The 18873-nt window shown below is 47.9% G+C and overlaps 1 protein-coding gene across 1 annotated transcript; it reads right to left on the bottom strand.

Moving 5' to 3' along the window:
* Positions 1-17217: 17217 nt before the first annotated feature.
* On the bottom strand, positions 17218-18036 carry LOC119445001 (ubiquitin-conjugating enzyme E2 Z). The gene has a single exon (XM_037709332.1). It carries the CDS (start codon positions 18034-18036, stop codon positions 17218-17220), a length of 819 nt encoding a protein of 272 aa, XP_037565260.1.
* Between the last annotated feature and the right edge of the window lie 837 nt (positions 18037-18873).

An 18873-nucleotide genomic window follows, 5' to 3' on the forward strand; every position in this document is an offset into this window, starting at 1 on the left:
GTACCCAACGAGCTCGCACGCACGAGGTTTCGCTCTTTAGAGCAAAACCTCGTGTGCGCGACGTTTCGCGCACACGAAACCTCGCGTGTTATTAATCGTTCCAATCATGGACTGCGATTGCGTTTTCTATTGGCTGACATCCGCTGTGCCCTGTGCACCACTACCACATTACTGTTAAACGGAGGCTAATAAAGATGACAGGAGCAAAGATTCTGTTGGAATCTCTATTACATCAAGTTAGTAGAAGAGCAGCAAACTCTCCCCCCGCCCCCCTCCTCCTCACAGCCAGAATAAGTGTACTCGTAGCACACAAAGCACCGCTCGCAATAATATCCCGATCTGCTTCAGTTATTGTCTGTAAGAAGCGCTTACTGGTGGTTCGGGGAAGAAAACGCTTAAGAGGAAGCTTTAGCTTGGGAACTCCTATAAAATTGCATGGGAACGGAGGAATAGTTTTTACCGAGGACCAACTACGGCTGGTGAACAGATCTACGCCATTCTGCAACGCAGGGCCAAGGCCTACCTGGGCGAGGGTGGGTGCCCACCTCCGGGCATCAACAGCTTGGTCTCTGAAATAAAGTACATTCACTCACTCTCGGCAACTGCTTCAAGTTTATTAGGTATGGCGCATTTATAAGGAAGTTAAAATGTAGTAACTAAGAAGCGGATTTTGTTTTGGGCCATGAATGTGTTGAAGATTGCGAAATTTAAAAAAAAACGGCCTCAGTATGAAGTTTAGAACTCTCTACCTCGATAATAATGAACGCTATTACAATTCTGTAAACTACACATCATAATAAATGTAAGGCGGACATGGCTAAATATACCCGCCAATTTGTGAATGGCACTTTTGCAAAGCCTTCATAAGCATTGTAACGATTTTACGTGAACTACAACCTTTATTTACGGGTGATCATTTGTACGTCTTATGGTTTTTTTTTTTTTTTATCGCCTGTGGCAGATAGCATACTTCTTGTCCTTGAGCTGGATTATTCTAAGAAGGCCAACATTACCAGCACGAGAAATAAAAAAACTTATTCAACTAATTAACAAAAGTTCAATAAATAACTTCCTCATTTATTACTTTACGGCACATATTGCAATTTACGAACTGTAGCCGGTGAGTGTGCAATAGGCATCCGCTTGAAATGAGTCTCCAGGATGACACCAGTTTCGACATATTTCCCGAAGTGTGGAACGAAGTGTGGCACATGGGCGTTCCAGTTACTTCTGAGCTTCCATGCATAAAAGAGCCCTTTTGTTGTAAAAATGTAAGTGGAACAACGCTGCATTTTCACCGCAAGTTTGATGGCGCATATCTCCAAACTGACGCACGCCACCGAATGCCAACTAGAAGAAGGCTTAGATCCTGCGGTCGGTTGCTGCGCTGTGTCGTGCTTCTCCGCTGCTTTGGGCTGAGGGCTGCGGTGCGAGTTTATAGAGCCGAGGTGCTCTCCGCGTCTCTTTCCGAGGTGCTGTGCTTCGACTTGCCAGCTCAGCACGGCTTCGCTTAGACCCACTCCCACAGTGCGTGGGATCTGCATTATTCGAAAGAAAATACAGTCGGGGGAGTATTTAGCCTCCGTGGAGTAAACGATGGGCGATGAAAGTGCAGATGTGCATCCGTTGACACGTCAACGCCGTCACGCTGTCTTAATTCAGTTGTCGTCGCCCCATCGTCTGGTTGTAGGAGTTCCGTTGTCTTAATCACGGGCGCACCGTCACTGTATCCGTCACCGTCGAATACCTGCACAAAATCTACCCAGCCATTTGCAAGTTCTTCACACGTAAAGGGCAGTAATTAACCTTCCACGCCGGCGCTCACGCCACTAGAGACAACGCACACATGACGAATCGGCTTATACCTATAGTCACCTGTATTGTCGCTATACGGACTTGCTCATTAACGGCTCTAAGTTTAACACAGCGGATTAAAAGCATTACCCGTTCAGTAAAACCTACGGTAAATTCACATCAAGGAGGAACAAAATCTTCTCAACGCAAGAAAGTTCACTAAAGCACAACAGTGCGAAGCTCGAAAGAGAGAGTTGACAGGCACCCATAAGAAAATCGGCATCCTAACATAACTATATTGATGACTTCTCTATTTGCTCCGGCGAGTGTTGGCCATATCCGGGAGGAACGTGGAAATGGTTATGATCCCTGGTACATCCAACATACGCATCCAGCGAAACGGTTTCCAAAGTGCAAGTAGCTGTTCAGTATCAATCAGTAACATGACGTGACCACTAGTGATTCACGCGACGTCACCAGCCGTGAAGGCGGGTCTAGCGGCCATCGCCATCTTCATCGGCCGCCTTTTATTTATGGCACGTTGAGGTGCCATAAACACATGCATGCACATGCCCGCCACGGCTGCGGGAGGCTATGGGTTCGATTCCCACCGCCGCCAGGCACCCACTCGTTCAAATGGGTACAAGCGTGCCCCGGCCTGGCGTTCGGCTTTCTTCAGGGGTGATGCGCTTGGGAAAGGAGCCTGCGCTCTGAATTCCCGTCGAAACCAACGTGAGCACGGAAAAAAAGTGATGTCTGGGCCGCTCCCATGGCGGTCATTCCCATGTGGCGCCCCAAGCACCTATTGAGGTGGAGGCACCTTCGGGTTGAGGTCAAACACCCCTTTCCAAGCGTTGAGGTCCCATAATGGCCAAACACCAGGCCGGGAGCGCGCTTGTACTTATTTTACCGGTAGGTACCCGGCGCCAGCACTTGCCTCCCACAGCCGCGGCGGATGCTCCTCTACAAGGCAGGAGGAACGAGATACATGCATGCGCATGTGTCTCGTTCCTCCTGCTGCGTTCTGCGAGGGTAGAATAATAGAAGAAGAAAAAATAGCTTTTTTTACGCCTACCATCGGCATGAATGGTTCCATTTCTTTCGCTCACCGACCCACGCATTGTTATAGTGGGCCTAACCTCGGTCCCTATATAGCGGGCATTTCCAGTTTGTGTTGGACCACGCTTGAGTTGCCCCAACTCGCCATCGCAAAGTGGTGCTAGTGGGGCGCCACGACGGTCTGGAGCAAATCTCCTTGAGTTGCAATTTTCTCCAGAAAGAGGCAGGATGTTTGTCGACTGAGCTAATGAACAAAACTTTGCAATCGCTAAACCTGGTTGAAGCTAGCTAAAGCTAAGCTGAGGGTAGGTTGAATAGTGCGGCGCATGAGTCAGGAGAATTTCGAAGGAAATTTAGGTGAGATATAGAAGCTGTGGGGATATTTATGTTAGTGGCATCGGCACTACTGTTACCGGAACTACTGTAGAGGTGGTACACATGACCGCATCTGGGTGCCGCATCCGAGCAAAGTCAAGCTCACAGATAATGCTAATCGCATAAAACAAAAAAATCTGAAGATATCTAAACACTGACTGCGAAAGCAATATTGCCCAAGTGAATGCCGCTAATATTACAAAGCGACACCTAGGGTCACAAGCGCCACCGGCTTGTTTGCTAAATGGACATTTGACGCTTTCGCATCAAAATTCGAGCACAGAATTGTGCAAAGATCCACCAAACCTGTTTTGAGAGGACGTTCAAGGCCTGACCTATGCCTCCATTTCGCGAGTGCGACTTGCGCGCTGCAGTACTGCACGTTATCGCGTACCGCAGAGCCGTGAGAGAATCGGCAATGCCTTTCTCAAGCTCCACGTGCAGTAATAGGACGGAAACACTTTCGATTCCACTTCCGAGCTCTTAACCCCCGTTAGAAGACTGCACCGCTGAGCTGATCTTTAACACTGCAACGAGTACTTTCGTTTTCGAACATGTATACTTGTTGAATGAGATAGAAGACGAGCAATACACTTGCACGCTCTCTTCTTGAATAAGACTGACTCAGTGTTTCGAAGACCTTCCTAGCCAGGGAGTGCCCCAGTCGCGCAGCTTGTCGTGGTCAACCTGGACCCATCTGGAACACCCGGGCCGAACAACGACCTGGGCCAATGCACAATTCATCGATATCGAGCCTTACACACCCAACATCTCCCATTACCGCAACGTAAACTACTCTATATACATGACAGTCCGCGGTACCTGGTGAAGGCTGATGGTATTAGACCTCCTTATAAGTGTGCTCCTGTGGGTATAGGCACATCTGACGCTGTCATTATACACGTATACATCTGTGTCATACGAGGTATAATAATGGAACCAGCATCTGCACTGAAGAGTCCTTGCAACCGAAGGTACCCCTTTTTTAATGCGATTAGCATTCTTCGAGGGATTCACCCAGTTTGCGGTATGTCTGTCGGTATTGTCATTGACAGAACCGCAAGGGAAGCGATAACCTCGTGGCCAATGCGATCTCTCGACCATATTGCTACGGCGCAACCGAGAGTGGTGCCAAAGTCAGATGAGGACGATTTGACGTGTCGAGGTGTAATCAGTCTCGACAGCTATCTTTTGCATATCATTGCCTTTCTTGTAAATAGTGAAAATACATATTACATACATCTTTATATGTGACTTCCTCAACGTAACAAATTGGTGAGAGGTGCGGGGTACCCACGAGAGACAACAACGGAGCTCCGCAGTGGTCGTCACCTCGGACTGGACAACATGACGGGCGAAACAGGACCCGAAGTGGTGGAGCCCACATCAACGCTGACAGTTGTCTTGGCTGAGCCGGATCTAGTAACGTTCTGCGGCACCGACCACCTCGACGGGGAAGACTGGATCGCCACATATGAGCGTGTAAGTGCCCACAACAAATGGGATCCGAGGATTACGTTGGCTAACTTTGTGTTCTACCTACAAGGCACGGCGAAAGCGTGGTTTGATAACGACAAGGAATAGCTTAATTACTGTAATAAGTGCAAGGATAAGCTGAGGAACTTGTTCAGCCGCCCTGCTGGGTGGAGACCGCCGCAAAGAAAGAACTAGCGACCCGCGTCCAAACGTCCACACAATCGTACGTCTCTGACATACAGGACGTTCCGCCGCTGTGCCGTAATGCCAAGTCAGACAAGGCTGGCCAAGTCAGACAAGGCTGGTCATGTACTGAACAGGAGCGCTGACGATGCCTTCAACCGGCTCATGTGCAAAAATTGTGAGACAGTACAGGATATCTTTAAAAAGGTGTCACCGCTTTGAGCAGGCCAAGAGTCACTCCACTGCAACGGCGTTCGCACGTCTGCCGAACACAGCTGGGACATTCTCTTGTGACGGCAGGCTAAGAATCCAGTGACCATCATCATCTGATGGCCTGACGTAGATAGTACAGCGAGAACTAGAAGCCATGGCTCCTGCAGCCTGTCTTTACCACCACAGTGAGCTGAACAACATGCTTGCAGTACCATTTGTGCAGGATCCGCGAAGAACTCGCTAATCCAGAAGTTCATTCTGTATGCGCCATTGCCGCTTCACAGCTGTCTAGTGCTCTTCGCCCATTCAATGGTCAGCGATATCCTTCACACTACCGAAATCCAGCCGAGTGGCGAACCGCAGACGATCGATCAATCTGTTTTCCCTGCTGGCGTATCAGTCACGCTTCTCGCCATTGCAGCAACCGTACTGTCTCTCCACATCAGTGACCGCCATGCACCAGTTCTTATCGCCCCGAACAAAGCGCACGCCGTTACCAGCCGGCATTTGACGCCAAATCGCCAAAAAATGACGCTCGTGCGACTTAGAACAGTCACACGTCGTCATTGCAACGCCAGTAGCGCTCTTCACCACCAGATCGTCGGCTATCGTCCCAATCACCGCTGGCTCATCGCCCACTGTCCCCGATGCAGCCCCGGCGCCCGTCTCCGGAAAACTAATCGATGCAGCTCCCGAGGTGACGCTGCATTTACGACTCGACCGCAAAACCCTCTGATGACTTGATGGACGTTGTAGTCGGTGGGGTCAGTGTCTCAGCACTCATTGACACAGGCGCGCATATATCCGCGATGAGTGCCCAATCACGCCGACGCCTGAACAGTCTTCACAGCTGCTGCATCACGCACCCTCACGTCGTCGTTGTCGAAGGATCACCTACCATGCTAGCTATGTGCAATGCTCGCATTGGCAGCGCAGGGTGCCTAACCCCAGTGTTGTTTGCCGTTTTGGAACAATGCCCTTACGACGGTATACTCGGCTTAGACTTTTTATCGTCCCATTCAGCCCTCTTTGACTGCGCGGCTAGTGCCATTGAGCTTGAGCTACCCCACGGCTGCTGTAGTGCACCTTTCAGACCACCATGGTTATGCTCTGCCCAAGACATCCACCTGTCGACCCAAGCCTAAGCAAGGCACTCTAATGTTTCCATCTGTTTCTGACGGCGTCTACCTGCTATGTCCCACCACTGTCGGCTATTCTGGCTGCTTTTCGGCGCGCTGGCCTGCAATTGAACTGATCCAAGTGCCACTTAGGGCGTCGTCAAATTATTGTTCTTGGCCATCTCGCCTGTGCTGCTGGCGTTCAGCCCGACCAGGGCAAGATGCGTGCTGTCCAGAACTTTTCTTTGCCGTCTTCTACCGCAGACGTGAGAAGCTTTGTTGGACTATGCCCCTATTTCATTCGTTTCATGAAGAAGTTCGCCGACACCGCTCAACCATTCACGAGAGGCCCTGCTCAAGCCAAAGGCTTCTCCGCGCTCGTACTCTTGCTAACAGCTCCCGCATTGCTGGCTCATTATTATCCATCTGCTGCCACGGAACTTCACACGGATGCCAGTGGCCAATGCATTGGGTCTGTATACTCCTTCACTGGCAGCGTAACGCAGCGCGCGTAATTGCACACGCCAGCCGCCTCCCGTCACCTGCCGAGATAAACTTTTCAATTATGAACTCGAGTGCCTGGCTTTAATTTGGGCAGTAGCTAAATTCCGCCCTTACTTGCACGGCCGCACGTTTTCTGTGGTTACCGATCAGCATGCCTTGTGCTGGCTGTCGTCACTTAAAGACCCCGCTGTACGATTGAGTAGATGGACGCTACGGCTCCAATAATTATAGTCTGTCGTCTTGTAAAGTCAGAACACTTGCACAAGGATGCCGGCTGCATCTCCCGCCATCCTGTCGACCACCCTGAATATGATGCGCATGACACTCACGCTTGCGTCCTGGCCATTTCTGATCTCCGTGACATCCGCACTGAACAACGGCATGATGATTTCTTACGCGTTCTCATCGATCGTCTCAATTCTGAACATTCGGAGCCAACTCTGCGCATGTTCGTACTCCATGACAACGTTCATACCGTCAGAGCTCGAGTCCTGAAATACCAGAATGTTTGCTTCTTGTGCCACGCCATCCCTGGAATGCTTTAGCAGTTGCATGACGCACCTACTGCAGGCCACCTCGGAGTTTCTCCTGCTTACGAAGGTGTACGGCGCCGCTTCTACTGGCCAGGCCTGTACCGCTCCATGCACCGCAACGTTGCAGCCTGTGCACTCTGCTAGCGCCGCAAAAAACCTGCAATAATTGCAATTGGGCAATAATTGGGCCGTTGCCGCGACTGACTACGCAACCCTGTACGCAATCACGCGAGCTTTGCCACCCACAGGAAAACGGACTCACGAAGCGGCTCAATCACACGTTGACAGAAATGCTGTCTATGTACGTTCCTGACAACCAACGTGTCTGGGACGAGGCGTTACCCTTTCTGACTTTCGCTTACAATTACACGAGACCGCTGGCTTTTTACCCTTTTGCCTTCTGTTCGGCCGCCACCCTACTTTGCCCATTGTCATACTGCTTCCTTCCTCGACGAACACCCCCACTGAATATGCTCAAGACGTCTGCGCCTGGGCTCACACGGCGCGCCATATTGCTGGTTCCCTGCTCACCGGATTATAACTTAATGCAAATTGATGAAAAAACACCTGACCGCAGGTGGGGAACGAACCCACGTCTCCGCATTACGCGTGCCACTTTCTGGGGTATTTATGTCTTACAACTAGAACTAACATTGGGAGCCAGCTAGAACTAGCGGATGAGGAGGGTGCAGCGGAACTATGGGGAGGAAAGCGGAGGAGGAGAGTATGGTGAAATGGTTAGAGGGAAAGCGTTGCGCCGCATGAGCCGTGCTCCATGGCGGTGACTAGGCTAGGGTGGCTAGAATTAGGAGGTGTGAAAAAAGCGGCCGCGGGAACCGTACCCCAAAGCGCGCCGGTGCCGCAAGGGGCGCTGTACGCGGGGGCCCGGGGGCGCGGGTAATCCCAAAAAGTTGGGATTACAAGAAGAAGAGGTGCTCCTTAGATGGAATACGTACCGAGAAAAGAAAAGGGTTGCGAGTGAGCTCGTGCAAGAGAAAATTAAATGCGCAAGTGAACGTTGGGTGCATAACATTCACAAAAGAGACAAAGGCGCCCCAAAAAGATTCTGGAACCATATAAAAGCACTCGGAGCTCCAACTAGAAACTCGCAAACGGCTATAAGGGATGAAGACGGTAACATCTATGAAGGCGATGATGCGCTGCGGTACATCACAGACGTTATCAGGCATAACTTCGGTACGAGAAAAGCGTAGTTCAGACAACAGATCCAGCAACAACAGAGAGGCCTGAGAGATCAAAATTCAGCATAGAAAGCTTTTATTGGAAAAAGGCAGCAGAAAATGTCCCTAACAACACGGCAGCAGGACCCGATGAAATCCCAATACAGCTAATCAAAAACCTCGGTCCAAAAAGCAAGGCACTGCTGACTAATGCCATAGAGCAAGTGATTAGAACAAAGAATATTCCCGTTGGATGGCGTGAAAGCAAGATGAATCTTATCTACAAAGGCAAAGGAGATAAGGATAAGACGAGCTCGTACAGGCCAGTTACAGTAACGTCGGTGATATATAGAATAGCAATGCAAGCCATAAAATTAGAACTGTTGAAGTGGGTGGAAGGAAACGGTGTATTGGGGGAACTACAGAATGGGTTCAGGCCAGGCAGACGCTTAGAAGAGAATATGTTTGTACTAACTCAGTGCATAGAGATTTCAGTAGCTCAGAAAAGACCTTTATGGATAGCATTTCTAGATATTAAAGGAGCTTATGACAACGTAGACAGGGAATTGTTGTGGGATATTCTTCAATACGAAGGCATAGATGACGATTTCGTGGAGCTGCTGAGGGAGATATATCGAGACAACCAAGTACAAGTGGCATGGGAAGGCCGAAAAGGAAATGAAATGGTGGGAATTCACCAAGGATTGAAGCAAGGATGCCCTCTGTCACCATTGTTGTTCACGCTTTACGTCAAGGGCATAGAAAGACGACTGGAAAACAGCGAATTAGGTTTTGATTTATCCTACATGCGTAATGGACAAATGGTGCAACAGAAGATCCCTGGACTGATGTACGCAGACGACATTGTGCTACTAGCGGACAATAAAAAAGATTTACAGATACTTGCGAATATCTGTGGGAACGCAGCGACAAATCTAGGCCTTATGTTTAGCACAGAGAAATCAGGGATTATGATCTTTAATGAGCACACGAGTAACTTCGTGCTGTCAATTCAACAGCAAGTAATACCCATAGTGAAGCAATATAAGTACCTCGGCGTACACATAAACGAAGGAAAGAATTACTCAAGCAACCACCAAGATAATCTGAAAATAAAGGGGAAGCGGAATGCAGCATTAATGAAACACAGAGCACTGTGGGGCCACAATAAGTATGAGGTGGTGCGTGGAATCTGGAAAGGAGTAATGGTGCCAGCGCTAACATTCGCAAATGCCATTATATGCTTAAAATCGGATATATTGGCGGGTTTGGAAGTTAACCAAAGATCAGTAGGCCGGTTGGCTTTGGGAGCACACGGTAATACGACAAATGAGGCAGTGCATGGAGACATGGGTTGGGCCTCTTTTGAAGTCAGAGAAGCACAAAGCAAAATTAGTTTTGAAGAAAGGCTCAGGAACATGGATGAAAATAAATGGGCGGCTAAAGTGCACAAGTATCTCTACATGAAAAGCGTGGACACAGAATGGAGGAAGAGGTCAAGGAAGTTGGCAACCAAGTACAGGATAATCGAAACTGTAAATAGACAACCAGGGGTCATCAGAAAGAAAGTGAGAGAAATAGAGACCGTGAATTGGATGCAAAGAATGGAAACGAAAAGGACAATGGAGATTTACAAGAATGAGAAGAAAGAAATTAGAAGGGAAAATCTGTACGATAACACAAAGGGCAGTGCCTTGCTATTTGAGGCTCGAGCCGGTTGCCTAAGGACGAAAACATATCGGAACAAATATTCGGAATTAGATGAGACATGTGTATGCTGCAGTAAAGATCCAGAGACCACTCAGCACATCCTAATGGAATGCGACGGGATCCACCCAGCGAGAACCGTAGGTAACGTGCAACTCCCAGAAGCGCTTGGGTTTAAAGTGGAAGGAAACATAAACAGATCAGCCGTAGAGATCAGCAAGAGACGATTAGAGTACTGGTGGAAAAAAAGTAGGGAAAAGATGGATGCGACCTGATCTCTTAAAATCATAGGCAGCGGTACAAGGTAAATTTTTGAAAAAGAAAAATAATGATAGGTATACAAAAATGCAAGATAAAGAACATGTATAGTATACCTGATTAAATCAAGCAGGCTAGGTGACTATTTGTCGCCGCCCCGTTTCAAAGGGGATGCCAATAAATCATCATCATCATCATCATCGGGGGGCGCTGTACCCGGGGTCTATGGAAAACAGGGATGCAGACGAAATCAGCACTGGAAACATACAGAACTTTCAAGCACGAAATTGCCAAAGAAAATATCTACGATAATTCGAGGGGAAGCTCTTTGTTGTTTGAAGCCAGGACGGGAGTATTGTTGTTGAAGCCAGGACGGCCGCAGAGTGGAGCAGACGGCGTACTGCGCAGCGCTGCTCGCGCCCGACGAATCTCGCTCGTGCTACTTTGTGCGCACCAGTTCTGAGTATTAAGTGTTTTTCTTTCTTTTTTTCTGAGCATCTGCACTAACATATGGCACACTCTAATCGTGCAGCTTGTTCTTCTCGGATGCCCGTGAAAGCATGCTCGTCGAGAGGGGACGGAGTGAGACGTGGCGCGCACAAACGAGAAACTGGATTTGATGACGCGGTTCGACACGGCACAAGAGCTGTCTTGTGCTGATTTAGAAGAGCTGTCAAGAGCTGATTTAGAAGCGAAAGCGTATAAGAGAGCTACACATTCATTCAGATCGTGTTAGGCTCCTCCTTTCAGGTGCAGAAATGTCAGGACACGGATCTTTCTTTACATTCAGCAATGTAAACATTAGCCAAGGGTTGAATGCACCACCTTTTCTTTTTTCTTTGCGGAAACAAGTGCCGCTGCAAAAAAAAAAAAAAAAAACACCAATAGTGCAAATGAAAGGATATATTAGCTTATGCATTATAGTTACAGCTATAGAGAAATTAACCAAACTTTTATGTCAGAAAAAAACTTTATTCCAGACTCTCTATTCAGAACTTTTCCAGATAGCAACTTAGCATTAATTTTATTTCCAATATACTTTAGTGTCATGCCATTTTCCCCATTACAATTATGAATCGCTGCAACTAATTCAAACCATGTTTTTAATGTTTATTCCCATTGTTAAATGCTTGCCTGCTCCTTTGCATAAACATGTATTTAGACCCGTTACATGCCACTGGTCTCAAAATTGTGTGTACATTTTCTCTGCACACAGAAAAGTTGAATTAAAAGATATCCAGAGCCCTTCCACTATTGTGAAGATGGAAGCCAGCGAAGCTGTGACTATGGTGGGTCTGCTGTAGTAAATTTTGCTATAGTGAATTTATATATTATCTTTATTGATTATCTTAATTGGTACGGGGAAAAAGACGTAAGCAATATATTTACAGGATATTTACAATAACTGTAGCGGCTGACAAGATTGTAGTTGTTGGTGTCGCCTAGCTCGGGAAATTAATAGCATCGTCTTCTTTGGACTAATCGTACACGTCTTCTTCATCAGCCAGTCACAATATTGAGCGTCTTCGGCATGTTAGTAAGCAAGGACACTGGTGTCTTGTTTTCGCCCGGCGCGATGGCCAAGTATTGCGTTTGCTGCGTCAAGTCCGCCTGCGACGCCGACGAGATCTCTCCCGCTCCTCCTCTCGGCGGCTCATGCCCACATATCCAATGCGGGTATGCGCCACACGTGATTTTATTATTGTTAATCATGACGTAACTGACGAGCATGTGACGTTATGGATGTCATTACCTGTCAGTCATGTTACTCATCCGTTTTGACACCTGTGAGAGCAGCATTCCGGGCAAGTTGGTAATCCATTACTCAAGTATTACTTGAGTAATGAATGTAATGTAATGGAGTAATGGAATACAAGTATTACTTGTATCCATTACTCAATAATAGTCGAGTAATTGTCACCTGTATTAAGACACAACTGGGGGGAAAGCGCCACGCACATGGAGCCGAAATGCTGATGATGCTAGTTTTCTTTTCTTTTTTTTTTTTTTTTTTTTTACACGCGGACACGATCCTGGGGGAATTACTAGCCCTTAATAGCTTCGCTGTAAAACACATGTATGCAGCAACAAGTTTATTTGAACTTTGCAGAACCTTACAAGAGAAGTTTACTTTATTCTCTTGGAGTTGCCTGTCAGATCTCGGTATTGCGCGAGCCCACTTTTGAAACACGTCTTTGCACGCCGGTGCTGGGAACAATGATACTTTTTCGGCGGACGACCGGTACCCAGAATTGCACTCAGGAACGAAGCACCAGCGTTCAGTTTTCTTCTTCGTTTTAGAGTGCATCTTTACTACAGCTCACGAATGCATGACCCACGTAAAATAAAAATCACGTAACCGATAAAAAAAATGTCACAGTTTCGCCCTAAGGGCAAAGCAATGACTGCGATAGCAACACAGCAATGTCATACGAAGTAAGGTGAGCGGCTTTGGTAGCAATATGAATTGTAGTAAACATGAGCTGATTAAGTAAGCAGGTGGGCTGCGGCGTAAGTAGACCGACATGAAGACAGACTCGATGACCACGAGAAGGCGCGTGTGAAACGGTGGTGTTGATGAGAAGCGCTTCCCGTGGGCAGCGCGTGCGAAGGGACACACCTGTAGCGCTGCACTGCCGATCCGGGCAGCATTGCATGTGTAGCGTGCGTTGGAAAATGTGGCCCGACTATTACCAACTGAATGAACAAGCGTGGTGTGAGCGCGCACAAACAAACATGAATAGATCACACTGAATGACTGGACGACAACGACTGTCAAAACGCTGGCAGCGAGCGCATACGCCGCCGCGGGCGAAGGTACGTGCGGTCTATCGCTTCAACGGAAACTGAGCGGCGAATGCACGGCGCATAAAGGTCAGAGCCGTGTGGAGATAAGAGACGGTGCGGGCGAGCGAGCGACGAGTGCGGTTGTTGGCAGAGTAGAACTGCGCCCCCCTCCCCCCCCCCCCCCCCCCGCGCTCCCTCCGGCGCTTTCTTCCCGCTTCCTTGCTTGCGCGTGGGTGATTGAGTGCGTTCGCTCTCCGTGATAGCACGCGTCCCCGCACGCTTCCGCTCGGGCATACGGCGCGCGGCGAAGATTCTATCTATAGGGAACCTCACGGTGACGGCGACGGCGACGACGACGGCAGAAATCCGGTTAAAGTGTCCATATAATTGGTATCGCAATAAAACGACGCAGCAGCAACCCCGTGATGCTGCCGCGTTATCCTACAGGGAATCTGCGACGGCGGTGGCGGCACGGCCCCGATGATGATGATGATGATGATGATGATGATGATGATGATGATGATGATTTATTGGCATCCCCTTTGAAATGGGGCGGCGACAAATAGTCACCTAGCCTGCTTGATTTAATCAGGTATACTATACATGTTCTTTATATAGCATTTTTGTATACATCTCATTATTATTTTTATTTTTCAAAAATTTACCTTGTGCCGCTGCCTATGATTTTAAGAGATCAGGTCGTATCCATCTTTTCCCTGCTTTTTTTTCCACCAGTACTCCAATCGTCTCTTGCTGATCTCTACGGCTAATCTGTTTATGTTTCCTTCCACTTTGAAACCAAGCGCTTCTGGGAGTTGCACGTTACCGACGGTTCTCGCTGGGTGGATCCCGTCGCATTCCATCAGGATGTGCTGAGTGGTTTCTGGATCTTTACTGCAGCATGCACATGTCTCATCTAGTTCCGAATATTTGTTCCGATATGTTTTCGTCCTTAGGCAACCGGCTCGAGCCTCAAATAGCAAGGCACTGCCCTTTGTGTTATCGTACAGATTTTCCCTTCTAATTTCTTTCTTCTCATTCATGTAAATCTCCATTGTCCTTTTTGTCCCGCGCCCCCTGCAGCAGCGCCCCTAGCGGCAGAGGCGCACCGAGGGACCGTGTCTGGCAAGGGAAACGCGTCGCGCTTTTCACACCTCCCAATTCTAGCCACCCTAATTTGGGCTAAGATCCGAGCGTAGTGACACGATCTGCTTCTCCACACAGATATACAAAGATCATATTGGCTCATCCTAATGTATTTACTGTTTTTTTTTTTTTGAAAAGCGCTATTCATATACACTTTTACAGTTTTAGCCTTTTATATTACTAACACCAATAACTAGCGTTATTAGCCATTTTTTTTCGTTGGATTCTTATTGTATACAGTTTTATCCCATTATCTTTTGGTTTTTTAACTCGTTCATTTTGATGTTTGTAAATAGCATAACAAAAAATTCTGTTCTTACACTTGTTTCGGGACCTCTTTGGGTCCCAGGTGTGTTCAAGGGCGTGTTATAGGTCCCAGAGCCCACTACCCGGAGCCCACAGGGGTACGTGCCATTGCGATTGGACTCGTTCTGCACTATCACCAGGGTCAGCCAACATTTTTGCACACGCACACGAAAAATGCACGAAGCCAAGCCATAAGCAGCTTCACTGTAAAAGAAGAAAAAGTGCACACTTGCTGTCCGCAAACCCGTGCCGCTTGCTACCGAGAGGCTGGCGTTCCCGCAAAGTTTACACGTTTAATGGCTAAGTGTGCTTTACAGACAAAACTTCTCCAGCAGCACCAAATTATCGCAAAATTCAGCACAATATCACCCCATTTTCTTAGGCTAGATAGAAATAAATGCTAAAAACCGCGTTTGCTCCCGCACAGCCAGCAATATATTCGATTTGATTCGAATATTTGAACATTTTCGAATGTCTATTTTCAAGTCGAATTCGAATATTAACAATATAATATTCAATATATTCGAACGTTTATAATATTGGCACACCCCCATTTAGCGGGCGTTGGTTTCATGGACCCCCAAAAATCGCTTCGTGGACCCCCATTTGAGAACCACTGAGTCAGAGCACTAAGGCGGTGGCATGGAGCAGAGGTAGATCTAACACCGGGCTTCTAATCTGAAGATGGTAAGTTCAAATCCTCCTCCTATCCACCACATTCTCAGGCCTAGAGGGGCGCCTGACACCGGAAAAAAAGAAAAAAAATGCCGAGAGGTAGTGGGGCTATACTAGTCAAGGTGCAGCCAAATTAGGTACGCCCACTATGCTTCAACAAAGGCACTCCCTCACCAGAACTGGAATTGGCCTCCCTGGTACAGTATTCGGCCACTACCTCCCTCATGACTCCTGCAATGAATTAGTGAGGCTAGCTTAGCTGTTTGAGAAATTATCAGCCATTGCCGGGGCATTATTGGCCTTAGCGAGGTTAGAAAAACTGGTGAGCCTTTTACAGTGCTGAATAACGGATACGTCCTCTGCTACAGAGGTCTTCCAGATAAGAGAGAATAGGGGAGGGGGTAGGATCTCTAATCCATAAGAACATAGCGGGCGACGCGGGCGACATTGATCAATTCTACAATATTGATAGCAGTCGTCGTAATCAAGCTGAATAGGAAGTATAGAATGAAGGAAGTACAAGCCTGACGATGATGAAGAAATAAAACAGTTTTATGAAGATGTTGAATTAGCGATGATAAAAGTGCAAGCTCAGTTGTAGTCATGGGCGACTTCAATGCAAAAGTGGGGGGAAAGCAGGCTGGTGAAGAAGCAATTGGCAACTAAAAATTAAATTATGGGCTTTTACGTGCCAAAACAATGATATGATTATGAGGCACGCCGTACTGGGGGACGCCGGAAAATTAGGACCACCTGGGGTTCTTTAACGTGCACCTAAATCTAAATACACGGGTGTTTTCGCATTTCGCCCCCATCGAAATGCGGCGGCAGTAGCCGGGATTCGATCCCGCGACCTCGTGCTTAGCAGCCCAACACCATAGCCACTAAGCAACCACGGGGGGTTATTATAAGAAGGGAGACGTTAAAGAAATGAAGAATTAAATACCCATTAGCTTGCTTTCAGCATTGTATAAAATATTCACCAAGATAATTTCCAATAGAGTCAGGGCAACATTTGACTTCAGTCAACCAAGAGAACAAGCTGGCTTTAGTAAGCGATTTTCTACGATGGATCATGTCCATGTCATCAATCAGGTAATCGAGAAATATGCGGTGTACAATCAACCTCTCTATATGCCTTTCATAGATTATGAAAAGGCATTTGATTCAGTAGATATACCAGCAGTCATAGGGGCATTACTTAATCAAGGAGTACAGGAGGCATACGTGAATATTTTGGCAAATATCTACAAGGATTCCACAGCTACCTTGGTTCTCCACAAGGAAAGTAGAGGGTTGCCTATCAAGAAAGGGGTCACTGCGACTGCGATTTTCGTCGCATATGCGACGAAAATCGCACTTCTGATGCGATGAAAATCGCATCATGTGAAACAGGCTTAAGTAGTGCTTTGCGAATTTTCTGACACATTTTACTTTGAGAAATTCAATTAGTTCACTATCGCCTATGTGCCACGCGGAGGGCGTTACTGACGGACAACTCCGCCGACGCCGACACCGGATTTTATGTGACACGGGACCCTTAACGCTCTTGTGTTAATACCACAAAATCAAAGTATCTAAATGTACTTTGTCTACGTCTCCTGGTTTGGCGTGGCTGCTGCTGGGTCAGTATCTGGCCGGTCATATTTCTGGGTAATATATATGTGAAGAATATATATGTGCACCGATGACAAGCTCCAGCAAAATCAACACATTGTCAGTCATTTCTCATTCGTTTATTTCAATAGCAGCAGGTTCCCCCTTTCGCACTGCCGCAGCTCACGAGTTCCGCCACGAAAAATTTCCAATAATCTGATTCACACCGCTTCGTTCAAACTTAGACGGGTCTGTCGGACGTGTCACAGATTAAACTGTTCAAGGACCATTATACTGGTTTTCACTCTACTGGTAAACGACCGCTGCTGATGCAACACAGGCAGCCGCAGCAGTCTCGGCCTCCTCCTTCTCCTTCACCTTGTCCTTGAGGCTCCGCAGTCGCATCAGCAGCGTTTCGTACTGCGCGGTCGTGTACTTGTAACCGAGTGGGTCCCATAACTGCCAGCCCGTCTGATGAAGCCGCGCCTTGACAGTTCTCTCGTACTTTGCGTATAACTCGAGGAACGACTCGAGGATGACCTTCCGAAAAGCAGGCGGGCACTGGGCATCCTCCCTGAAAGCCGCGTCGACTTGGTCGCACACGGCCACCCGGATCGTCTCGTGCTGGATGAAGATGTCGTAGTTGGCGGCGTCGCCTGCCCTCGCTTCCCGTACGAACTCGTCAAGCGGGCGCTGACCCAACAGCTCCTGTATGGAGAGGAGCGTGCTAGAGAGCGACTGGGCGGGGTCCCAACCTGGTCCGGCGTTCACCGTGCCCAGGGTGCTGAGGCACACCATGCCGGTGGTGCAGAGATGCGCGTGAAATCGAACTCGGCCCCCGTCCGTGGTCAGGAACCGTACTCGGGGCGGGTTCACCGGGTAGTCCGGCGGGCACTTGATGAAAAACTGGAAGGCGCCACCTTCGTACGGGGAACCCGGCGCGCCCAGCATTAGTACGTGGATCCGGGTGATGTCACTTTCCTCGGGCACGATGAATAGCCTCGGCGGTGGCTTCGCGACGAAGTCGAAGATGCCCCTCTTCAGCCTTTCCAGGCAAACCGGGCTCGGCTCCTCTTCAAGGTACTTCAACGGGTCCCAGACGTTGAGCTCCTTCGTCTGCAGCATAATGAAGAGGTTTATGGAACGGACGAAGAAAACCGGCGATTTTTTCGAAGCGAGGCCAATCTGTGGTGTGCCTGTCCGATGGCGGAGCGCTGATCTTGTTGATGTTGATGTTGATTCTTGTTATGTCCAAACACTGGCTCATACCCACTACGGGGGATTGGCCAAGAGGCACGCGGCTTCACATGTGTTTTTATTAGGATTATAACAAACTAAAGCTTGCATAGCACAACGCAGGATAAAGAAAAGATAAATGTTGATTCCTTTCCAACTCTAGCAGCCAGCTGCTTCAATTCGCCTTCTGCATTCACTATCGCGTCGATCTCTTGCGCCTATGGGAGACATGCCAAACAAGCCCGAAAAATCTCGCAATGGTGTCGGTAGCGATATGAGTTCATTGTGTTGCGGCACAAATTGGGAAGCTTCGGAAGAAATACCAGTTGTTTAGATGCACGTTCCGCGACAAATTAACGAGACGTGAAAAACAAAAGACGCACGCTAGCATTAGATGCACTGCATTAGAAAATGCACTGGTATTAGACTTACGTTTGTGGTCATATAACCATTCACAGATCAACGAGCAGTACGTATATATACAAATAAAACATCACACAAAGTATCACAACAAAGACTTCAAAGAATAAGTTAAACACCTAATCAAAAGTGTATACCAATCCGACTGACATTCTCTTTGATCGTAAATGACCTTTAAGGACGTAATCATTTGAGCGAAACGCTATCTTGAGGCAATTGTTCTTTCTACTTTTCGGTCTTTCATACGATTTTTCCATAGGCTATACTGGCCTAGCTGTAAAAACATGTCGAACGGTACGTCATAAC

Source organism: Dermacentor silvarum, chromosome 3 (assembly GCF_013339745.2).
Source record: "Dermacentor silvarum isolate Dsil-2018 chromosome 3, BIME_Dsil_1.4, whole genome shotgun sequence".
Classification (NCBI taxonomy): Eukaryota; Metazoa; Arthropoda; class Arachnida; order Ixodida; family Ixodidae; genus Dermacentor; species Dermacentor silvarum.

Coding starts and splice junctions, on each gene's coding strand:
- LOC119445001 (XM_037709332.1), bottom strand. CDS start 18,036: ATGCTGCAGACGAAGGAGCTCAACGTCTGGGACCCGTTGAAGTACCTT.